The 25,146-nt window shown below is 36.1% G+C and overlaps 2 protein-coding genes across 4 annotated transcripts; both read left to right on the plus strand.

Annotated features, from left to right (window-relative positions):
* The first annotated feature begins 349 nt into the window (after positions 1-349).
* On the plus strand, positions 350-13,815 carry LOC132154507 (aryl hydrocarbon receptor protein 1-like). 3 transcript variants are annotated; one of them, XM_059563088.1, is made up of 9 exons: positions 350-483; positions 805-945; positions 1,307-1,488; positions 9,891-9,988; positions 10,160-10,249; positions 10,941-11,046; positions 11,262-11,398; positions 11,586-11,770; positions 12,830-13,815. In XM_059563088.1, the coding sequence occupies exons 2-9, from the start codon at positions 869-871 to the stop codon at positions 13,689-13,691; spliced, it is 1,737 nt and encodes a 578-aa protein (XP_059419071.1). In that variant the 5' UTR covers positions 350-483; positions 805-868; the 3' UTR covers positions 13,692-13,815. The 3 variants fall into 3 exon arrangements, with proteins under 3 accessions (XP_059419071.1, XP_059419069.1, XP_059419070.1); XM_059563086.1 differs by lacking the exons at positions 350-483; positions 805-945 and having other exon boundaries at positions 1,200-1,488; XM_059563087.1 differs by lacking the exons at positions 350-483; positions 805-945 and having other exon boundaries at positions 1,200-1,488; positions 11,586-11,758.
* A 2,829-nt stretch (positions 13,816-16,644) lies between these two features.
* Positions 16,645-23,941, plus strand: LOC132154509 (exocyst complex component 3-like). Its single transcript, XM_059563089.1, has 13 exons — positions 16,645-16,796; positions 17,352-17,527; positions 17,613-17,832; positions 18,298-18,979; positions 20,770-20,887; positions 21,025-21,150; positions 21,230-21,330; positions 21,426-21,536; positions 21,710-21,851; positions 21,945-22,067; positions 22,224-22,385; positions 22,537-22,658; positions 23,215-23,941. Exons 2-13 carry the CDS (start codon positions 17,384-17,386, stop codon positions 23,408-23,410), a joined length of 2,247 nt encoding a protein of 748 aa, XP_059419072.1. The 5' UTR covers positions 16,645-16,796; positions 17,352-17,383; the 3' UTR covers positions 23,411-23,941.
* Positions 23,942-25,146: the final 1,205 nt, after the last annotated feature.

A 25,146-nucleotide genomic window follows, 5' to 3' on the forward strand; every position in this document is an offset into this window, starting at 1 on the left:
GTGTAAAATTGTGAAAATATAATTTGTAAAAAAATAAATTAAAAAGTAACAAAACTTATTATAAAGTGTTGTTTTTAAATATTTTGCTCATGTTATATTTTGTTATTTTAAAACAATCCCTCTATATTGAACCACCCTCTTTTACACTTTTATTGTAATCCAGTATTATAGATTTAATAAGATACCGTTGTAATAGATGAAAGTGTTCGTCCATTCTCGTTGTTTTACAGATTCGCTGCCCCAGTTTAGCAGAAAGTTCTATTTTTCGCGTCGTTTACGCTGTGCGTGTGTCGTGCGTGCGCGGGCTGAGATTCGGCACCAAAAACGCGCGCCGCCAGAGCGACTATAAAACAGGTCGCGCGCGATGTCGCTGTCATATCAAGAGTTTATTTCATCTTATTGACACTCAGGATGATACGATTTCTTTTCACATAATTATTTTAAGTTGCTTCAATCGTCATCTTCGGCTGAATGTGGGTTTTGGTGAGTGTCATTTCTTATATGAGATCAGTATTTGAAAGCTACAGAAATATATTTTTTCTGAGGTAAGTTAACGTTAACGTTAATGTGTAGCCTACAGTAGTCAACATTTCAAGTGGATCAAAAATCTTTCATCAAAGTTGTCCTAAAACCAAAACAATACCTGTTCTTGTCTTAGTACAACTTTGATAAACTTTTTTTTATCCATTTCAAATGTTGATTACTATAAAATGTTGTTTATATATCAGCCTATCGCGTGTCTGTTTGTTGTTACACTTTCACTCCTCGTTGTTTTGTTTCCCTCTGTTTTTTTAACACGTTTAGAACGGTTTGCTAGGAACCAAAGGGCTCTTTTTCAGCGCGTCTTTGTTTTGAGGTCTTCAGAGAAATGATTCCTCCTGGAGACTGTCTGTACGCCGGAAGGAAAAGGAGAAAACCTGTGCAGAAACAGCTGAGTATTTATCAGTTTAGTGGCGTGACTGTTTTATTGACAAAACCATCAATAAATATGTACTTACTTTTTTTTTTGATAAACCTATTAATTCATGTTATTCGTGTGTATTTTTCATTTTTTTATTGCCATGACTATGTTACTGACAGTGTTAATACAAACAACAAAGAGTAAAGTCACCTAATAGTAATATATATATATATATATATATATATATATTGTTTGTATATTGTTTGTAGTAGTAGTAATGATAATAATAATTATAATGTAATTTATCATGTTTTTGTTCCATTCAGTCAGGTTTTATGATGTAGATTATATTAATAAAAAATTATATAAAAATTCAATAAATGAAATCATAGTTTGTATCTTCAGGAAACCAGAGAAAGCAGGTCAGAAATCGAATCCGTCGAAGCGTCATCGCGACCGTCTGAATGCAGAACTGGACCGGTTAGCGAGTCTGCTGCCCTTCAGTGCAGATGTCATCTCAAAACTGGACAAGCTCTCAGTGCTGAGGCTCAGCATCAGCTTCCTGCGGGTGAAGAGCTTCTTTCAAGGTAACGAATGTTTCCTGCATGGCAAATTTCCTAGCTAAGACTGTAAATTATAATACATTGGCTCCCGAAAGTTAATGTTGGTTAACTGACTCAAACAACCTCATCTTTGTGTTCCACTCAAGCATATCCTAAAAATGGATTTGTCTCTTGTACATTTTTACTTCATTTTCAGGCTGTTGCATAGTGTCTTTTTTATGTTTTGTGTTTTCGTTTTGGAATAATATTATTAGTAGTATTTTATGTCACCTTTGAATTTTTCTATGGAGTATATATCGCTGTAATTGGCAAAAGTTTAGGGAAAACATTTGCCTCATGAATTTTTCCTTCAACTTGTTCCTTTATTTAGATTCTTAGCTCATATTCTCAGTATGCATGTTAAATTATTTAAAATAATAATAATAATAAAAATAAATTGTGTAGTTTGTTTGAAAACTGACCAAATATGCAATTCTTCTGCCATGTAGAATATATATATCTTTATCTGAGGAGAGTCCATTTAAGTACAGGTCCATCTGTGGCTTGATGTAATGTAGAGATTGGCCTCTTGCACTCCCATGCTGATTGTTGTGACTGTGTCCAAACGGATCAGTGTTAAACTGTTGTGTGGAGAACTGTCTGGGGTCTGTGCTGGCAGGTGGGCATCTCTCAAATGTAACTGAACTCATAACAAAGTAATGGAGAGAAATGAAAACAACCTTTAGCAACTAAAAAGTAAGGAAAGATGTGTGCCCAGTATCATAAGAATAATATAGTATTGGAAAAACTTTTTATGAGATTGTAGATTGCCATGCTGTTCATAATTTAAAATTGTTTATTTATTTATTGCTTCCAGGTGTCTTTGCACAGGTTTGTACATTTGAGATTTCAAGTGGATTTTACACAAACCACTTTAGATGGTGAAATTCATAACTGTCATGGATTCAGTGATTTATAATGCAAGATTGTCATGGTTCTGGGTTTGCATCAACCTTGATCTTTCAGTTCGTATAAGATTGATGCATGTAATATGTTCAAACTTCAGCATTTTAATGTATTCATCTTCTCAAGGCCATTTGCGTTTTTGGTCTGATCTCATTTTCTATCACCTTTCAAGCTGTAAATTATAGACAAGGCCATGACAGTGTAGAAGTATGTCAGAAATTCTTGTCAGGTTTGAAGTTAATACGTGAATTTGAATGTCATCACAATGCAAAGCAACTAATTCTAATTTCTCTCCTCTCAGCCCGTGCATGTCTTGTGAGTTACTGTGCAGAATGGTTGGCATGACTGAGGCCGTGTTTAATCCATACATACAGTGTTTTCATTCTCCACTGCAGGTCTTAAAACACATCAGGAAAACATATGAAAGCCTTTGTTGGCCCAACACCATTTTTATATGCTTGTTCCATACAATTAGGATCAAATCATGTTTGTCAAATGGCCAGGTGAATTACAAAACATTTCCAGCCTCTTTGGGTGTGGAGGGTATAAACTGACCTCTCAAACTTTTCTTTATTTCCTTTCAGGATAAATAAATCATGTATTGCTCATTTAAGTGCTTGTCAATGCAAACATCACTTTTGTTACTGCTCATATTTAGGATTAGTGATTTAAACAAACCACTAACCTTCGGTATTAAACTTCAGTGTTGAACCCGTCCTGCACAGTTTGTGCAACAGATGTTTTAATTCTCAAAGAGAAGTCTCAAAGAGTGACACCTGAAGGGAAGTGTGTAATGATAGCAAAGCTCCACCTTGTGCATTGCTTCTGTTTGCCAACAGCATTGCTTCTAGTTCCTGCCTAATGATAATGAGAACAATGATCATCATGATGAGCTTGATAGTTCATTCGATTGGTTTAATCAAGCCTCTTAATGTATTGCTTAAAATGAATATATTTTTTATTTAATTTCAGCTGTAGATTTGTAGATTTGTTTTTCTCCATTTTTTTTTTTTTTGCAAGATGCATGCTACACTCTCTCAAAAAAGTTACAAAAGCTGTACTTATATGTGACCCTGGTCACAAAACCAGTCTTAAGTGTCAATTTGTTCAAAATTGAGACTTATACATCGTCTGAAAGCTGAATAAATCTGCTTTCCATTGCTGTATGCTTTATTAGGACCGGACAATATTTGGCCGAGACACAACTATTCTGAATCTGAACAAAATCTAAATACTGAGAAAATCACCTTGTTGTTGTCTTTGCAATGCATATTACAAATCAAAAATTATGTTTTGATATATTTACGGTAGGAATTTTACAAAATATCTTCATGGAGCATGATCTTTACTTAATATCCTAATGATTTTTTGGCATACAAGAAAAGTCTATAATTTTGACCCATACAATGTTTTTTTGGCTATTGCTAAAAATAAACCCCAGTGACTTAGGTTTTGTGGTCCAGGGTCACATATGTACTTATATGCAGTATGCACCCTTTAGGGTTAAATAATGTACAGAGGTATATCTTTTCAAAAGGGTACTGCCCCAGTGACAGCTTTTGTACCTTTATTTCTGAGAGTGTAATTGTCATGACTAAGACAGTGTTTAATGAAGCAGCATTTCATTTGAGTCTAAAACTTCAACTTAAACACCATTTTAAGCACTGTTGATTCCTTTAGGAAATACTAATGCACTTTGAGTGTTAGTTGCAATGTCTGAATAACAACTTAAACTGCACATCAGGGAGTAATTGAGATCCAAAGAGAGAGAGTTGAGTGAGTGTGTGTGGGATGTTGAAGAGAAGGCAGTTGCGTGTAATGAATGCTCCTCTGGCTCCTAAGGAGCGTTTGCGTGACTGCAGCCTGGCTAAATCCCCATCCTGAGAAAAGAACTAAGAGGGGGAAGATGCAGATCAGCTTTGGTGCTTCTGTTTAGACCATTCACAATCCACTTTTAGTGGCCACATGTGGACATTTGATAACCACTTGATTGAATGTTTTTACATTTTCAGTTTTTCCTGTAATAGAACAGGCAAGTTCCAAAATCAGTTTTAAGGAATAAGCAATTTCTGTGTTTTATTCTTTTTATTTGAAGGGTTTTAAGTTTTGTACTTCTCATTTAAATTTCTCACCACCTTAGTGGTTTCAAATTATATATGTTCAATCCCAAAGGATTTTTTCATGAGAGCTTTCGAATTGTTTAATTTAAATATCAACTTTTTCTCAGATGTTTCTTTTGCTTTTTCTCAAAAAATGGACATATATATACACTAGTTAAAAAATTGGGGGTCAAGACATCTTTTTTTATTTTAAATAATTTATCTTATGCTCACCAAGGTTGCATTTATTAAATAAATTGTTAAATTTGTTAAATTACAATATTATTACAGTTTAAAATAACTGTTTTTCATTTATAAATATATTTTGAAATGTGATTTATTCCTGTGATGAAAAGCTGAACTTTCAGCATCATTACTCCAGTCTTCAGTGTCACATTATCCTTCAGAAATCATTCTGATATGTTGATTTGCTGCTCAAGAAACATTTATTATTATTATCAATGTTGGAAACTGTTTTGCTGCTTAAAACTGCTTCATAGTTTTGTGGAAACATTGATCTTTTTTTTAGGATTCTCTGGTGAATAGAATATTCAAAACAAATGTTTATTTGAGATAAATATTTTGTAACACTATAAACTACTATAGTCTAACCTTTGGGAAATTTAATGCATCTTTGAATATCAATTTCTTAAAGGGATCATATGGTGAGATTGACATTTTTCCTTTCTCTTTGGAGTGTTTCAAGCTCTTGGTGCATAAAGAAGATTTGTAAAGTTGCAAAGACTACAGTCTCAAATCCAAAGAAATATTCTTTATAAAAGTTAAGAGTCAACCACTCATCCCTCAAACGTCTCATTCTAAAATGCCCCCACATGTCTACATGAAGATGTCGGAAGATGTGCATAATGCCGCCCAATCATAGAAAGAAGGCATAACTTTTAACTTTTCTTGTCCATGTCGCGAAGACGCTGTGTTTCATTGTGAAAGTGAAGCTACTTTGTTTTGCCTTCCAAAAGCGGACACAACTAGAAATCAGTGGTGAAGCTGTATTTACAAACCAAATATTCAAATGTGTGCAGAGCATTTTACGGAGGACGAGGACTGTTTCCTCTGAGAGTAGCCTACAATGCTGGTGTCTGTTTCTAAAAAGTAGGGCAGTTACAACTTTGCAAGGACAGTTTGTTGATCCTGACTCACAGTCTGTATATATATTTAAAGAATTTGCCACTGATGATTCTAACGCCTTTTTTTAAAGCTTTGTAGAGTAGCTAGTTGTTTCTCCGATCACAAATGCAGACATGGTTTAATGTTTATTCGGTGCGATACGCAGTATAAGTCATTATAATCAGTAATTATGTCCCCACTGGATGCAACAAATGCCTCGTTTATAATAGCTTATATTGTTTTTGTCTTGTCGCGCCAGAACACAGGGCCAATCAGCGTACGCCTCACTTTTCACAACAATGAGCTTTGTAAAAAATCAACACATCTCAGAAAGGAGAGGCATGAATCAGATAATTAATTCTTTGAAGAATTTGAGACATGTTAGAGTTCATTTTAAGATTTCTGACTTTAGTATCTGGGCACAGTTAAAACATTTTTGTGACATTGAGAAAAATCTTGAAAATAGGTGTTATTTATAAAGTAGGAATCCAATAATATTGAGGAATTTGTCATCAGTTGAAGACAGGGCTGACAGCAGCAGGTGTGACTGATCTTCATGAGGGAATGATTCTGGCTCTGGTGCTCTTCCACACTGAGTGTCCAGTATCATGTAAAAATTTCCCCCCAGTGAACTCAGTTCAGGCGCTTGGCAGACGCCAGATCCTCCTTGGCAAATTCTTGTTGCGTGCAAATCAGGAAAATTCCATCTCGCATCTCTGTCCTGGAAACATTCCTCTGTTTGTTTTCATCCTGCAAGAATGTGTGCCAGAAGCTGATAAATGATCCAAGCGTCCAGCATCATGCATGTGCGTGAGTCTCCAAACATCTGTTTTAGCATGGGACAGAGGATTTCACCCTTTATGTTGTGCATGCACTGTGTAAAAAAAAAAAAAAAAAAAAAAAGGATTATTGGAGTATGTTTTACACTGAAATACTATTTTAGTCTTTCTACTTCAAAATTAATTCTGAAATTTTCTTGCAGTTTCTGATTAAAATGTTTCTAAATCCAACTCTTTTTCAGTTTATGTGCATATGATGCAAATGCGGTTTAATTCCCTTAAATGCTAGTATTATGTATTCTGTCACCCTGACCCTTCAAACAGCTCCTTGTTAGCACCAATATACAAAGTGCAGCATAAAAAAACTGCATCTAAAGAGCTGAGATATTTATTGTCAACATCAAAACCTCCAGTAAGAATATTTGTGGGCTCCGTGTTTATTGGCAACCGGAAGGCGGTTCCGTTACACACAATGTCGTGCAAACAACTAGTAAAAATGACCCAGATACATCATAAAGGAGTGTTCTGTTGCGTGACAACTTTAATAATATCCGCCTGACATGGTGAGACCTTGTCCAAATTATTTTCTCCTTACAACACATTCAGTCCCCTCTTTCCTTTAAACTGTTTTTCATGCCTGTTATGCAGCTTGGAGACCAACTATTAGTCATTAAACAAATTACATTTCTAAATTCTTTGTGCTTTGTGTTATTCATTTTATATGCCATTCAGCGATTGCAAAGCATTCCTGGGAAAAGGTTTCAAATCAATATGAAATGCTCAGTTAAACAGAATTTATAATAACAGTCATGTAAAAGAAGACTAATACAGCAAACAGAGCCGTGTGCCAGCAGACTGATGCATGATCTCATGTAAAAACGTGTTTCCAAACTCAGGTTCTCTCACACCACAGCCTTAGTTCACAAAACGCATGTTGACCCCGCTTTGACAAAGTTAAGCTGAGTTAAGTTGGAAAGCTATTGCCATTAGTGGTGGTGATGTGAAATAATCTACCAATGGGACACATGGCTTTGCAGTGGTCTGTTATGTTTGTGTCACGTGACCAATTGCCCAGGAAACCCAGGTTGGATGATATTCATTGATGGATAGAAGAATTCTTCAATTGGATGGATGGATTTTGTTAAGAATCTTGAAAATATCATGGTTTCCAAGATTGGCTTTACATCAAAGGAATAAATTACTTTTTAAAATATATTCAAATACAAAACCATTTTAAATTGTAATATTTCACATTATTACTGTTTTTACTGTATTTTGGTCAAATAAACAGCCTTGGGAAGCATAAAAGACAAAAGAAAAATGTTTCTTAGTCTGAGCAGTTTTCATTTGTGTTTAAAGGAAGCTCTGGCCCTTTAAGAGCCTGTAGTAAAGCTGGGTTTGCGTGACTGTAGCTCACCAAAGCCTGACCTCAGAGGGACGCCAGTGAAAATGATCTAATGATCTGTCCATCAGAGTGCAGGAGACCAGCAATGTAAAAATGAGTCTACTAAGCCTTCCTCCTCCTCTCTTGTATCTCCTATTCTTCCTTCAAGACACACACACACACACACACACTCATAATGGGTTTAGTAATTGTATGCAACCGAATGCATCCGAGTGTTACATTACTTACACAGCAACGATGTATTGCATATGTTTGGGGGGCTATATTAATCTTTCCGTGTGAATTCTCTTCTTTTAATGTTTTCTTTTATATATTTTTGCATACAGGAGAAGAAATAAAGCATCGAAACACAAAGCACACAGGATGTTTTTAAAGTTTCCAAGAGCAGGTGTGGAAATGCCTTTCATTAAATGACTTTTTAAACACACTCTTCTCGAGTTCATTTTTTATTAGTTGTGAATCTGATAGGATCTGATGTCGCAGTCACATTAGGTTCTGTTTCTTTAAGCATGAAAAGGATTTTTCCAAGAAAGTTTTATGCAAGAAATAAACACTTTTTTTTTTTGTAAAACAACGTGCTATAATATGCTGGATTTTGTTATTTTTAATGTTTTCCTGAGTGGATTTTGCATTTGTCATTACTGATTTGTGTGAAAACTTGATTTGGAATTGATTTTGGGGCATTTCTAAACTGAATGTTATTGTTTACTGATCAGTTTGACTTGAGAATAAGTAAATAATCTACTTCAGACATGATCCCCAAAGCAATAACTTTTTATCCAAACAGATCAATATTGTGTTAAATTGTGTACAGCTTAATTAATATTTATAAGCTAATCCATTTTTGTCACTCCTTGTCAGATTTGTTCAATAAAAGTCAATGGCGTCTAATGTTGTGGGTAATGTCAGTAATGAGGGTAAGTACATAATGACTAAATAATTTTTTTTAAGGAGAATTATGCCATTTAGTGTTTTGTGCTTGTACTTGATGAGATTTTTGTGTTAAAGACATTGAGTGAGGTACAAAATACTGGAGAAAAGAGAGTGAGTCCGTTGAGTCACTGCATACAAACGCACATCTGCTCATAAATCTAACCTGAATTGTTAAGAGTAGATCTGTTTTTTATTTCCATCCCCTCATCAAAACAACTCTTGAAAAAAGTGGCTCATCCACCTGCAGATTTTCAGCAGACATTAAATGAATGAATGGAAAACGATTCTTTCAAGAGATAGATGATGAATTCCCTCATGTTTTTAAGAACAGGATCGAGTTTAATGTGTCTGAATGATAAAATATATGGGTTTGATTGATAGTCAGACATATTTGGAGTGACAGTTTAGCAACTCTGAACGGTACACATGTCATCAGCTGAAAGTCTTTATCGTTTGTTGTGTTTTAATTTATTTTTTAATTTATTTTTTTATCATGTTTTCTACAGTGGTCAGAGAAACCTCTCTTGAGAGCTACAGCTTAAAATGATGAAAGAGTGAATGTGCTTATGTCAATTTAAAATGGCTGCTTATAAGAAAACAAATCTGGTTTAAATCCAGATTATATGCATGATATATTTGGGTTGTATAAATCTCGTTGAATAAATCTGTTCAGTCTGTTTTTGGTTATCTTCTTCACTTTGATATTTGGCATTGAAGTTCCCACAAAATTAACTAAAGAAGACAAAAAATTTGAATTATTTCATGAGATTTTCATATTGCTAATTTTTGACTAGCATGGCTAATGAAGAGCACTTTTTTTATGTTGCTTTCAGTCGATCGTGTAATTGGATAAATGCATCTCAAATGGATTGACTATTGTGATATTCCTGTTTTTTTTTATTTGTGAGACCTAAATGAGACAGAGGGGTTTCCTTATTAAATATCCTTGTTTAAAAAAAATGTGTTGAGTAGGAAAAAGGCACGGCAATGAATTTTGACTTGATATCAGATGCAAAAATCCTGGTAATTTCATAGGATTGTATTTGCCTGTGACACTCTTATCATGTACAAATCAATTTTATATCCATGTGTCTCTGTCTCCATATCTTTCACTGTCTCATGTGTATTTGTTCCTCACAGTGGTCCAAGAGAAAGAAAATCGCAGCAGTGATGCCTCGACCTCGGAGCAGAAGAAAGAGATCCTGCCACGTGTCATAGAGAGTGATCTTCTCCTAAAGGTGACTGCTTTGCTGTCAGCTTATGACTGGAGTATATTCACTACCGTTTAGAAAAGTGTATAGAGTTCATTGGTTAATTGAAAAGCTCTTTGGTCCAAAACAAAAACTCTTTATTTTTGCACATACAATTTTAGTGACATGACTATTGACACATATTTTCATATCTTGTAGTCTCTCCCTGGATTTGCACTGATCGTGAGCTCGGATGGTGTTATTTTCTATGCATCATGCACTATCGCTGACTACCTGGGATTTCATCAGGTAACCCTCAAATGAGATTCTATAATCTACAAATAAACCATGTATGAATAATGAAATGTTTATGATCTAGAACATCCTGTAACTTATTCTAATGCTCACATTTATTGAGTTTATTTTTTATATATATATTTATACTGGTATTTCAAGGCTCTGCAGTAGCATGTGTATTTTAGCTGTCATACGTGACAATCCAAACAAGTAGTATACAAATCAACTATGTGACACATTTTAGCTTTATAAACTGTTCTCAAATAAAATTCCTGTCTCAGCAGAGAAATCTGTACAACAATCATTTGTGGTTGAATAAGAAATACCCACACCATCTGTGTTTGACTGGAAAACACAGAAGCATGTCGTGTTCAAGTCCTCTTCCACCATAATGTGTAAAAATAGCTACATCTTTTCACTCCTCGGTCACACTAGACTTTGAACGTGTGAATTAATATGTGATTGTACGGTCTCTTTTGCGATGGTGTCGAAAGCGTCTCATTATATTGTACTATCTGTCTCTATCTCTCTCTATGTATGTTTCTAATGTGGTTTGATGTAAAACTGAATTAGACTATGTAAACTTCAGAGCAGTTGTTTACTGTACCCCATACAACCGTGTGCAGAGGTCAGCACGAAACACTTATGGGAGAGCTGAAGCAATTCTGAGTTTTGTGTTGGTGTGTGTGATCTTTTCTGGCAGACGGACGTGATGCATCAGAAGGTCTTTGATTATATCCATGTGGAGGAGCGACAGGAGTTTCACAGGCAGCTCCACTGGGCGATGAACCCTGGCCAGCAAGACACTGGTGTGCGGATAATTACCACTAACCCTATTTAGCATACTCCGTGTGATCTCAGAAGTCTGGGAATAAATTGGACAAGTTGTATGGAATAGTTTTATGATACTTTTTTGCTGCTTTTATATATGTTTTGAAGCCTATAAGCTCCAGCCATTTATCTGTCATTAGACACTCGTGTCATCAGTTTCTGAACTTCGTCTTGTGTTTGTGTCTTGGTCTAGTTGATGAGGCTGCTGTAATGGGTCATCTGTATAGTGCTGAAGAGCCTGACGGTGTTCCTCCGAAATTGTCTCCGTTTCTCACACGGTGTTTCATCGCTCGAGTCCGCTGCCTGCTGGACAGCACATCCGGCTTCTTGGTCAGTCATGAAATCACTCAAAATGTTGAACTTTGGTGGTTTTATGATCTCTTTCAAACTCTGATCTGATGTATATAATTAAGGATGGGAAGCTTTAATTAGGAGGCTCAGGCATTCCCAAATGTACGTTTCCACTCAGTATGTCAACTGAGTTTGTCTCGTTTTCATTTGCTCTGGTCTCCTGTAGAACATGCAGTTTCAGGGCAGCCTGAAGTTCCTGCAGGGTCAGAAGACGAAGACCGACTCTGGAGTTCTGTTAGCGCCTCAGTTTGCTCTGTTCTGTGTGGCTGTTCCTCTAGTCTTGCCCTCCATCATGGAACTCAAGATGAAGAGTATGATGATGAAGAGCAAACACAATAGGTCTGGCAGCAGGTACACATTCTGCCTGTCTATACATAATATATGCATTTTTACATTGAATTATGAAATTGAAATGTACAAAAATAATATTGTTTATATACACACACACACACACACACGTTTGTTTTTGTGAAAAGTGGGGACATCCCATAGACGTAATGGTTTTTGTACTGTAGAAACTGTATATTCTATCGCCATTTACCAACCCTACCCTTAAACCTAACCCTCACAGGAAACTTTGTGCATTTTTACTTTCTCAAAAAAAAAAAAACTCATTCTGTATGATTTATAAGCGTTTTGTAAAATGGGGAATGTCCTCATAAGTCACCCTCTCCTTGTAATACCTGTGTCATACCCATGACATTATACAGAGTTGTGTCCTGATATGTCACAAAAACAAGACCACACACACACACACACACATATATATTTTAGTAAAATAGGCAGTTAGATTTTTTGCAATATCCTATGTCAATTATAAATAATTATATGCCATTTAAATGCAGGAAAAAAATATCTTAAGACAACATATAAGATCAGTATAAAACCTCATAATTCATTTGAATTAAAGCTGGATATTAAACACAAAAACTTGTAATTATTTAATTTCGATGAGAGTTTTTGAGAACAAACATTAATGAATTTTGCACTGTACGTTTTTGGGGTTTAGGGTCAGTACAATTAATAAAAAAACTTTTATTCAGCAAACACATATTAAATCAAACTTTCTATTCTTCAAATAATTGAAAAAAAAAACATAGATGGTTTCAGCATATTAGAATGATTTCTGAAGTATCATGTGACAATGAAAATTCAGCTTTACCATCACAGGAATAAATGAGAAGTTGAAATAGTATTTCACAATATTTTACTCTTTCTTTTCTGTATTTTTGATCAAATAAATTGAGCCTTAGTGAGCATAAGACGTCTTGTAAAGACATTAAAAAATCTTACTGAAAAAATATGGTACTATGTTTTTTGTAAAAGACACAAAGATTTACACTAGACAAGTGTAGTGTAATTTATGTGTCGAAATGGTATTTTAATCAGTTTAACTTGTACCATCTTCAGTGATAAGCGGCAACAGGTTTCCCATGGCTCATTTGACAATGAAGACATACAGTGTCTTACCTGGACAAGCACACCTGGGCATGATGGTTCGTGTTCAGCCATGGCCAACAGGAAGTACAGAGGAGAGGGCTCCAAAACCCAAGATGAACCTCTCAATTTTGGTGTTTCTACTCTGGGCGTCTCTAGATTACAGGCTGGGGATCCTTCCTGGGACGCCCACTGTCCTGTTGCCTTACGCTTGGGGCCTAGTGAAAACTACCTTCCTGGAAGCTCCTATAAACACAGCCATTCTGGGAAATTACGAATTGGATGTGGCACAGAATTGCAGAAGCTTGAGAGTTGCGTTCAGAGGACGGCTGAGAGAAGGTACATGCAGTATGAATGTTTTAACATGATTCCTGAAGTGGCTATTAAGACTGAATATTCAAACTCTGAGAATGGGAGTAACGCATATGGGACGCTTTGGCGCCCTGAATATGCACAGGTAAAAACCGAGGCTGAATATCATGACTATTTTACTTCATATCAAACAGGCAAAGCTGTCATCAGTCCTCCCATCACCGGACACCACAAATGTGTCCTGAACAAAGACATGAATCTCTCTGACGCTCCTGTCAGCAGTCAGGACGGATATGTGTTTTCAAAAGATCATAAAAGCTGCAAGCAGCATGATATCCAGCTGACTTGTGAGTTCAGGAGTCATGACATTCTGCACTCGATCAAACAAGAACCTGACGACTCTCCATCTTGGTGTGGTGATGTTAGTCAAGGGAATGTGCAACAACAACATACGTGTATAACTTCAAACTGCACTATGAACACTGTTCTACACAAATCAAACCCGTATGTTTACATGCAGTAAACTCTGTGATCACGTTAACCTTGCTTTTTAATTACCATGCTTGCAAGGTATATTAATATTCTTCTTCCTTTTTTTGTTCTCCATAAAATTCTGGAAATAGTTCAGCCCGAACTGAGTAACATACAAATGTACAAATTCTAAACATAAACTTACCTAAAATGTATTGTGTTTGCTGCCTTGCAAGCGCTGGTATTTCCCTCAGGACTTAAACAAAAGATTAGTTTGAATTTATTTTAGACAGTTTCAAACTCAAATACTCAGGTTCATAGATGTTTTGGATAGGTTTTGTATTTTGTCACTTTTAGGTACAGATTTTGGATTTATTGAGATCCAATGTTATGTTAATTTTGAAAATATGTATTTGTGTATAGCATTTTAGATTTTTCAAAGTGCTTAAACATGCATTTGCTTCATAAATAAATACATTTGTCTTGATTTCAACTGGTCTCTGTTTTATATGAAACTACAGTTAAAATTATATGAATCTTTTTATTTATTTATTTTTTTACTTTATTTATATTTATTGTGGGAAGTAGTCTTTATGAAGGAATTGTGTAAAGAATCCTGTTTGTAGATATATGCAGTTGGTTTTGCTGTTATAGCCCCTGCTGTCATATTTGATATTTCATTACACAATTTTATGCTGAATTAGCCACTAAATAGATAGACATGATTTATCTCTTCCAGAGGAAATTCACATTTATTTTATTATGTATAATAATTGTATAATGTATTAATATTTATAATATATATTTATTGTAGTGTCTCCACAGTTTAAAGCAGTTTCAGCACTGTGTATCTTTATGAGTTATGTGTTAATCTTTTATTAACTTATAAATTATTTAAACACTGAACAAAATTATAAATGCAGCACTTTTGTTTTTGCCCCTCTTTGTCATGAGCTGAACTCAAAGACCTAAGACTTTTAGTTTGATTAATTTTGAGTATAAATACTGGGTACCTCTTGGGCTAGTTTAGAGCATGCAACCACAATTATGGGAAAGACTAATGACTTTACAGTTGTCCATTAGATGATCATCAACAGCCTCCACAAGGAGGTTAAGCTACAGAAGGTCATTGCTGAAAGGGCTGGCTGTTTACAGTGTGCTGTATCGAAATATATTCATAAAAAGTTGAATGGAAGGGAAAAGTGTGGTAGGAAAAGGTGCACAAGCAACAGGGATGACCACAGCCTTGGAAAGATTGTCAGGAAAAGCCGATTCAAGAACTTGGGAGAGCTTCACAAGGATTGGACTGAAGCCAGAGTCAAGAGTCACCAAACTCAGACGTCTTCAGGAAAAGGGCTTCAGCTGTCACATTACTAGAACCAAGCCACTCCTGAACCAGAAAAAAAACATCGGAAGCATTTCACCTGGGGTAAGGAGAAAAAGAATTGGACTGTTGTCATGTGGTCCACAGTCCTCTTTTCAGATGAAAGTAAATTTAGCATTTCATTTGGAAATCTAGGTCTGGAGTCTTGAAAAAGACTTGAGAGGCACAGAATCCAAGCTGCTTGAAGTCCATTGTGAAGTTTCTGAAATCAGAGATGATTTGAGTGCCGTGACGTCTGCTGATGTTGGTCTATTATGTTTTACCAAGTCCAAAGTAAATGTAGCCATCTACCAGGAGATATTGGAGCACTTTATGCTTCCATCTGTTGACAAGCTTTATGGAGATGCTGATTTCATTTTGCTGATTTTTCATTTTTGCACCTGCCCACACTGCCAAAACCACTTTCAAGTGATTTGATGACCATGATATAACTGAGCTTGATTGGCCAGTCTACTCAACTGACCTGAACCTCACAGAGAATACATGGGGCATTGTGAAGAGGAGATCAAAGTAGCATCTGAAGGCTGAAGGCCGCTATCAAAGCAATCTGGGCTTCAATAACACCTCAGCAGTGCCTCAGGCTGATCACCTCCATGACACGTGCACTGAAGCAGTAATTCATACAAAAGGAGCCCCAACCAATTATTGAGTGCATGATTAAATCTGCTTTGGAGATCTTGCAAATTTCTGTTTTGTAAATCTTTCTGTGATTGATCTTTGAGGAAATATAATTTTTTGAGATACTGAATTTTTTCTGTACTGTAATTTAAGCTGTATTTTAAGATGTAAATCATAACCATAAGACAATAGACAATAACAACCATAAAAAAAAGAAAATAATTTTGGGGGGTGTCACTTTATACAATAGCATACCTGTTTACAATATTATAAGTTCGAATAGCTTTTTTACTTATACAATTACATAGAATCTTACAATACAGCTTGAAATCATTTAGAAAATGAGAAAAGTTTGGTTTGGAGCCTGACCACTTCATTTTATGAATATGAAACTTCCCCATTAAAATTAACAATTGTATGAGATATGCTTCATCTTTGCCAACTCTATGATCACTGAAGTATATTATTACATCACATCCACTCAACTGCAAAGAAATGTCCAATATTTCCTAAAAACTCCATATCAATCCAAAATATTTTTGTATGTATACAATGAAAAAATAAATGAAAAATAGTTTCCTTTTCACCTTTACAAAAATCACAAGAGTAATCAATTTCGAATTTAAAACGTTCCAGCACATGTTTAACAGGATATATTCTATGCATTATTTTAAAAGAAACCTCTTTTACTTTATTATTAATATAAAATTTGTCTACTGTTCGCCAAGCTTTACGCCAATTAACATCTCCAAATAGAGAAGACCAGAAAAAGCGAGCTGGAGGATAAACGATGTTATTAAGTATATTCCTAATATAATTATTTGAGACTCTATTTTGTATAATATTTGTATTGCCAATAAATATTTTACTCTTGATCTCTTCAAAATTCAAATCTTTCTCATGTGATGCATTTCTAAGAAGAAACAAAACTTTTTGAGGGATTGCTTTTTTAGATGCACCTGTATATGTAAAAGGTTGGTTTTCTGCGTAAAGCCTGCGCACGGTTGATGCTCTCGGCGCAGGCGCTGCCGTCATCTGACTTGATTGTTGGGCGACTCCAGGAAAACAAAGCTGTTATGACAGTAAATGAACAGGATAAACACTCGTTGAAATAAAATATCAACTCACAGCTCGTAAAGCAAACAACACGTCCGGGTGAGTACCTTCACATGACCTCAAGATTTAAACGATATATAGATGAAAAAGCGCAGTCCTCTGAATGCTAATGTAGTTAGCCAGGTAGCATCTGTCAGTGCTTGGCCTTTCAGCACGATATATTACAATCATTACAATCACAATAAAACATAACCGTTTTATTTGATCTATTTTCTAAACTATACCTATCTCAAACAGGTGTCTAACTATCTTTATCTGTTTGTGTTAGCTTGGTTACTGCATGCTTAACCTGCTGCAAACATACACAAAAAAGCAGAAACTAATAAACACAAAAAGTAGAGAATATAAAAATAAATACTAATTCAAAATATTAATACAAATTATAGTCTCTGTGATACTAAAATAAAACAGCAGTCCAATTAACCCTTGCTCTTTTGTGTCATTTTAGTGCCTTTACTGCTATTGATAACATTTACTGCTATTTCAGTCATTTTGAATAAATTTAACCCTTGTTGCTCGGGTCAGGTCTTTCATATTTTTGGTCCTGCAGTACTTTTCAGCACTTTAAACCCTTGCTGTTTTTTTTCCTTTCAGTACCTTAAACCTGCTGTTTGGGATTGGTTACTATGGAGGAGACGAACAGAGAAGCGGTTGCCACGGCAGTGCAGAGGGTAGCTGGGATGCTGCAGCGCTCTGACCAGCTGGACAAAGTGGAGCAGTACAGACGGAGAGAGGCGCGAAAGAAAGCATCTGTAGAAGCAAGATTAAAGGTGATGTTATTGCATTTACCTATCTGTTGATCTGGGGAACACTTTTACCAGTTAATTTAAACCAGGCCATGTTATCACTTTTCAGGCTGCTATTCAGTCTCAGTTGGATGGGGTACAAACAGGCCTCAAGCAGCTCCATAAAGCTCTGTGTGATGTGAAAGAAATCCAGAGCTCTCTGGCAGACGTCAGTAAAGACTGGAGGCAGAGCATCAACACCATAGAGAGTCTGAAGGACGTGAAAGATGCAGTGGTTCAGCACAGTCAGCTGGCTTCAGCAGTCGAGAACCTCAAGAACATTTTCTCAGGTGAGGCCAGATACTTCTGGAGGTGAAAGAACTCTGTTGGTCAATTAATATAGTTTCTCGATGTATACAATCGGATTTGTTTTTCAGTTAATTACAGATTCACAGGTTGTTTTTTAGTCATTTAAAGTAAACTGAAAGAAAGAAAGAAAGAAAGGAAAAAAAGAGCATTCCCCAATCAATTGGTCAATTACCATAGTTTCTCAATATATAGAATAGGATTTTTTTTATTATTATTAATTACAGATTCACCACAAGTTTTTTTAGTCATTTTAAATATTTATTTACTAATAAAAATAGTAATAATCATATTGTTATTACTTTTTACAATTACAGTTTTTCAGTTGATGCACCTTTACATGATGTGTTTCTCAACGACAATATATATATATTTTTTTAATTCTAATTGATGCTAGGTGCTATATTGATATCATTTGTCTTTAACACATTTTGCTCCCTCCTCTACAGTACCTGAGATCGTACGAGAGACCCATGATTTGATCGAGCAGGGCGAGCTGCTTCAAGCTCACCGCAAGCTAATGGACCTGGAGTGTTCCCGTGATGACCTCATGTACGAGCAGTACCGCATGGACAGCAAGAACATCCAAGACATGAGCCTCATTCGTGGCTACTTCGGCCAGGTGCAGGGCCTGTCAGAGGAACTCTCCAAACAACTCTGGATGGTCCTCCAACGTGCCATGGTCACCGTCCGTCGTGACCCCACAATGCTGGTGTCTGTGGTCCGAATCATTGAGCGTGAAGAGAAGATCGACCGCAAGATGCTGGACCGTAAGAAGCAGACTGGGTTCATCCCACCCGGGAGGCCCAAATGCTGGAAAAATCGAATGAATGAAGTCCTAGAAGGCACCGTGAGTGGTCGCATCGAGAGCACACAGTCGGAAACACGCGAGTCTGACAAAATGTGGCTGGTGAGGTTGCTGGAGATCACTAGGAAGTACGTTCTGGACGACCTGACTGTGGTGAAGAACCTGATGGTGCAGTGCTTCCCTCCACACTACAACACCTTCCAGGTGTTCTTCGACCTCTATCATAAATCAGTTTCGGCACGCGTGCAGGAGCTCGCAGCTGAAGATCTGGAAGCCAATGAGATCGTGTCTCTTCTCACATGGGTCCTCAACACGTATAAAAGGTAAGATACAAGTGGACTGTGTTTGTCTTAAAGTACTTGAGTGCTCTGAAATCACAGCAATATTCGATAATGAAAACTGTTTGTTTTTTCAGGTAATTGCACATTTACATGTTGTTTTAGTCATTTTTACTACTTATGTATTTATTTGTTAAGTTAGTTAATTAGCAATTAGCTATGGACAGCAATAATTGATTAAAATGACATTTTTCATTTAAAATGTTTATGCTGATTGTCCCAAACTGTATTTTTGGCCATCTGTTTATACTACTACTACTACTACTACAAAATATTATATAAAATATTGCATTCATTATTATTATCATTATTATTTTTCTAAAATAGTATATTTTATTCTGTTGATATTACATTCACAGGTTATATTTTATATAGGATTATTAGTGTTTCAAACTGAGCTTATTTAAATCTCTCCAGGGTGACGTTATCTAGCTGGCTAGAAAGCTCATGGTAATTTTATCATATAGCATCATTTACAAGTAAAAAATGTGATTATGAATTTATTTTCATGCTGATATTTTAAATGAAAATCCTAGTCAATTTTAGTGTAAAAAAAAAAAACATTTGCTGAATGGGATAACTCCCATTAGCGCTGTTGCCTTTACTCCCCTAACTCCCCATTGCATTCTTCAGTGACCGATCAGTCTGTCAAAGCACAGCAGGGAGCAGTTAGCTCAATATTTAAGGCCAAGCCGAGAGCAGCAGCACAGATTTGTGTGTTTAATCTGACTGATGGTCTCACAACAGACCATCACATCGCGTGCGCTCACAGGATTGAGCAGGAAGATTAATGTTCTTCTTGTAGTAGATCTAAACAGTGCAGGAGAGAGCCAAGAGCAGCCTGCAGATCTGCAGCTCTGTCTTACATGCTGAAGGACTGAACTAGGACCTGCTGGGATGTGTTATGAACTATTCATTTCTCTCTCTCTCTCTCTCTCTCTCTCTCTCTCTTTTTTTAAAAATTTTTTTAGCGTCCATCAATATTATTATTATTATTATTATTATTTGTATACTATTATAATATTTATTAATATTTGCAATAAGTTTCATATTTGCAGTTTTCATTTTAGTTTTTTTATTTCAGTTCGTTGCAAAGGCAACATTTTAAATTTTATTCTAAAGTTTTTGAAGTGTCATCCAATATTTGTATTTTATTTCAGCTTTAGTACAATTTTTTATTTTTTATTTTTATTAATAATAATACTTTAAATCTTAATAGTTTAACTATATTAACTGTTTATATTAGTGAATAGTTTAAAAGTTGCAAAAATATAAATTGCATCCATATGAATCTTATCTTCATATTTTCAATCGTCTTCAGGACGAATTGAAATATTTCAGGACGAATTGAAAAATTTCAATTTTAATTTCATATCGTCATATTTTCAAAAACAGAAGAACAAATAAGAAATAGACAGTTAAATATTTTCCCTGCACATTTTCACCTAGTTTCAGTACCAGAATCTTTAAAGAAAATATATTTTTCCCTATTTTCATTCTCTAATATTGTACTAAATATTGTGTGCAAGTTTGAGCAATTTTGTGAATGTTAATGTCACCACTTGTAATCATTATATATTATCTATGCTCTTGATATCAGCATCAGCCGTTATAAATAAAGCCCCTTCAGGTTGAAATAAACACTTGATTCTGTCAAACTAATAATTCATAATAAATCCATAGTAAAAACACTGAGTTCAAGGCATTTCTCTGACACTGATGAGGAGCAGTTGATGTGCATTTATGTGAGTGATGTCTGGTTCTGTCTCTGGCAGTGTGGATATGATGGGTCATTCTGATCTGCAGCCCGAGTGTGACGTCAAGCAGCTGGAGCCGCTCTTGCCCCAACACGTGGTGGATGATTTGCTGGGCAAATACCTCAAAACCTTTACTGTGAGTCCCTCGAGGATGCAGCACTGGATTAAAAACAAAACCTTTATATCTTGCATATTATGCAGCCTTTTGGAATGCTGTGCATGAGCAAGCATCGTCAGTTCAGCAGCTCTTTGTTGTTTTCCAATTGTCTCCAGTCAAATATCACAGGCTGGCTGCGCAAAGCTCTGGAAACAGATAAGAAAGACTGGCAGAAGGAGACGGAGCCTGAAGCCGACCAGGACGGCTACTACCAAACCACCTTACCTGCTATTGTCTTCCAGGTACATCAACCTCTAATGCTCTAATGCACGCACCTCCATGAGATCTTCCTTTATTTCAAATGTTCCTCTTCCTCGTCAGATGTTTGAGCAGAATCTGCAGGTGGCCGCGCAGATCAACGAGACCTTTAAAGAGCAGGTGCTGAGAGTCTGTCTGAAGCAGATGAACTCGTTCCTAGTAAGGTACTGGGATCTTTATTTTTTCCACTTATCATTAAAAATGTGCTGTTATTATTCGTAAAGATGCACATGTTCACCCTTCGTACGTCTGTGTGCAGGTACAGAGAAGAGGCGATCAGCTATAAGGAGGAACATCTGAAAAATCGTCAGCTCCCACAATGTTATGTTCACTACATGATCGCCATCATCAACAACTGTCAGACATTCAAGTGAGTGTGTTTAAATCAATAATTTAAACATTAAGTAACTCAAGTGATACATTACAGTGTAATTCAGGGTCTCTGGGAAGAATTCAGTTTGACTGAAGATTAAAGTTCTGTTATGATTTACTGGTTGCAAACCAAACTGATGTTTTAAGGAACTTCAATATGTTTGTTTTCAGAGAGTCTATAAATAGTCTGAAAAGGAAGTACTCTCAGTCGACTGAACCCACTCAGAACGACGCCACCATAGACAAGCTCCTGAACGAGGTGGCCAGAGACGGCTGCCAGTTCCTGCTAGACGAAGTCTTCCTGGATTTGGAGGTAAATGAGCTCAGGTTGTGTACTGACAGTTGTTGAAGTTTAGTGACCGGGATAAATGTGTCGGATTTTGACTGTTTCTTTGTCTCTTGACAGCATCATCTGAACGAGCTGCTGACCCGGAAGTGGTTGATGGGGTCTCATGCTGTAGACACCATCTGTGTGACCGTGGAAGACTACTTTAATGACTTTGCCAAAATTAAAAAGCCTAACAATCAGGTTTGAACTCGAAAACATTTCAGAATAAGTGTCATCTTACAGTAGCTGAGTCTTATTTGTTATAAAGCTGAATTATGATAAGACCAGAGGGCTGTGCTATACAGTCGGCACTAATTTATACTGTTTCGATGTTTTTCTGATGTTTGTGTTAAACAGGAAATGACGAGCGAGGCTCATCGGCGGGTGGTGGTGGAGTATCTGAAGGCCATCATGCAGAAGCGCATCTCGTTTAAAAATGCCGATGAGAGGAAGGACGGAGCTGACCGCATGATAAAAGAGGCCGATCAGTTCAAATTCCTCTTCAGGAAACTTTCTGCTGTGAGTCTCACAACACCAAACGCTCTGCGCTGAGATGGAACGATGTCCAGAACGTGCTGCTATAACCCAAGAGACTAATCAGTGTTCTAGTGTTTTTTTACTGTTTATCCATTCGAAGAGCTCTTTGTGAAGTGTGTTTGTATGTGCTCAGGGAGAGGACACAGACCGGCTGTGTGACGCCATCGCTGCCATCGCTGAGGTCTTCAAACTGACCGATCCTGCGCTGCTCTACCTGGAGGTGTCCACCCTGGTGTCCAAGTATCCTGACATCAGGTCAGACTTCATTACATTGAAATCATTCTTAAAAATGTTTTTTCTTTTTTTTTCAGAAACAAGGGAAAAAAAATACAAATATATTTTGATGAAAGATAATAAAGCCTGTTTTGAGGGCCATTAGGTTTTTTGTGATTTTATTTCTGTAACAATTTCTAATTCTCATTATAAAATAAATCTAATGTATATTAGTTGTAGCAGTATATGTTGTCCTGTGTTAGAGTAATGAGAATAATTATTTAGAATAATAGGAATAACAAATAAATAATTAAAAATGAATAAAAAATACACATTATAGTGAGAAATTGATTTGGGGGGGGGGGTGACTTAAATTGTCATGAAAATGTCACAATGTTACAAAAAAAAAAAAGAATCAAAACCTTAATGCCTGTTTTCATTAAGAAAAAATAGTTTCCCGTTTATATTTTTCGTGATGAAATGTTTGTAAAGTTCTGCTGCCAGGGTAGAGCTCAACTAATTTGTCTTTTATCGTTATCAGTGATTTATCATATTTGGACACTGAAAAGCACCTTTCTCTCTCTTCCTCTATCATTAGAGAGGAGCACATTGTGGCCCTGTTAGCTGTCCGAGGAGATGCCAGTCGAGAAATGAGACAGATGATCATAGAGACTCTGAACCAGAACAAACCATCCACTTCCTCTGCGTCTCAGCCCGTCTTCAGAGACATCACCGTGCCATCCATCACCATGACCGCCATGACCTCTATGACTGTACCCAAACTGCTGAAATAATCTGACCTTTGACCCCTAGAGCCTTTACTAAACCCCCTAACAGGCCACAGAACAGAGTATTGACTAATGCACTTTTGGAAATACATTGGCTGCCATCTCTGTGGATGACGATGTGCAGTTGAATGGCAGCAGCTTGTGTTGAGACTGGAGATGATTAATGATGACTTGATGTACAGAAACATTTTCAGGATATTTTATTCTAGCCTGCCCTTTGTAAAACGGTTGATGAATTAATGCAATAGTTCACCCCAAAACCACTGAACTATCCCTTTAACATATCGTGAGGTTGCATTCAGCTGCTTTTGTGTCATTCATTCTCCTAAGTAATATACAGTCACGGTTTCATTTCTATTCCACTACAGTGCTACACATTTATAAACGTCCTGCTGGCTGCTATCTCGAACTATAATGAACCACTAAATTCCATCATGTCAGTTTTCATTTCAGTAAAATCTGGTTTAACATGAAGTGATTTAAATGATTTATGATGCTGGATTAAACTACGGGTCATCTCTGTTTTTGCACAGGCAACTTGCCTGGCGATTTAATTAGTAATCTCTCTCATCTCACTGGCTGGAGATGAACTCATATGAGATGAGGGGAGGAGCTCTGAGAGAGAAAAGACCTCCACCATAGGATGCCATGCAATTAATGATATTTTCATGCAGTTTTCTTGATAATACAATGCAATGTTTTGAATGGCTGTGTTTAGCTTGTAGTGCTAGTATATTGCTTACGGTTTTATTTTAAGATTGATGTGAAAATTTATGCAGTGAACTTTCAAACAGCTGCTCTGCTGTCATGTGACCTCAGTATGTTTAATTTGGACAGTTACATCCAGAGTTATCTTAAATTACAAACTTTTTTTATATTTTAAAGGGATAGTTCACCCAAAAATGAAAATTGTTCCAAACCTATATAAGATGATTTTTTTCTGTTTAACACAAAAGATGATACTTTGAAGAATGTTGTGTTTGGGAACCAAACAGTTTGTTGTATTTTTCGTTCTTTCTCCATACTATGGAAGTCAATAGTTACAGTCAAATCAAAGACAACACCACGGAATGGGTTTTTATATTTATTGCTAATATCTTGACAGAAATGATCAATTTGGCCAAAAAAGCAAATTTGATCAGATTAATTTGACCTCTCAGTACAGATTAATCAACATTTACATATGAAATACAGTAAACGTAAACTCAGAGGCAGAAATCAAACCTCGTTCATACAGTACAGCTTCATAAATCTATAAAAAGTGTAATGAATACAGTCGACAGGTTTCAACCTTGAGTAGTTAACTCCCTTTAGAGTCTATTTACAGATTAGTAACGATTTACCAAACCGAATGAAAGCACATTTAAAAACCTGCAACACACTGTTGTGGAAAGCAACTTGTCTAGTCCACTGCATGTTACGAACCATAAATGTGCTAAAACACCTGGACAAGCTTGAAAGGCCTTGAGCCCTTCATCAAAATCTCCTGAAAATATCAAAATAAAATGTATTTTCTAAATACAAACATGCCAAATCTCCTTATATTTATTTATATATATATATATAAAAAAAGTCTGCTTTGGCAAAATCGCAATAAGATTTCAGAAATACAACTTTGAAATTTTAAATATGTACTTTAACACAGAGTTAAGACTTTTGAAATTATTTTCAATATACTTCCAGCTGCTTGCATGGCAATAGGCACAAACGTTCCCCCTCTGGTTCTTTGACAATTCTTAAGA

Source organism: Carassius carassius, chromosome 12, assembly GCF_963082965.1.
Source record: "Carassius carassius chromosome 12, fCarCar2.1, whole genome shotgun sequence".
Classification (NCBI taxonomy): Eukaryota; Metazoa; Chordata; class Actinopteri; order Cypriniformes; family Cyprinidae; genus Carassius; species Carassius carassius.

What these genes read in the sequence shown, in the direction of transcription:
- LOC132154507 (XM_059563086.1), top strand. Translation starts at nt 1,209, where the DNA reads ATGTTTTTGTTCCATTCAGTCAGGTTTTATGATGTAGATTATATTAAT. An exon ending in GGTGAAGAGCTTCTTTCAAG is followed by an intron (nt 1,489 to 9,890) that starts GTAACGAATGTT and finishes TGTTCCTCACAG; the next exon opens with TGGTCCAAGAGAAAGAAAAT. An exon ending in AGAGTGATCTTCTCCTAAAG is followed by an intron (nt 9,989 to 10,159) that starts GTGACTGCTTTG and finishes CATATCTTGTAG; the next exon opens with TCTCTCCCTGGATTTGCACT.
- LOC132154509 (XM_059563089.1), top strand. Translation starts at nt 17,384, where the DNA reads ATGGAGGAGACGAACAGAGAAGCGGTTGCCACGGCAGTGCAGAGGGTA. An exon ending in CTGTAGAAGCAAGATTAAAG is followed by an intron (nt 17,528 to 17,612) that starts GTGATGTTATTG and finishes ATCACTTTTCAG; the next exon opens with GCTGCTATTCAGTCTCAGTT. An exon ending in ATGAACTCGTTCCTAGTAAG is followed by an intron (nt 21,331 to 21,425) that starts GTACTGGGATCT and finishes GTCTGTGTGCAG; the next exon opens with GTACAGAGAAGAGGCGATCA.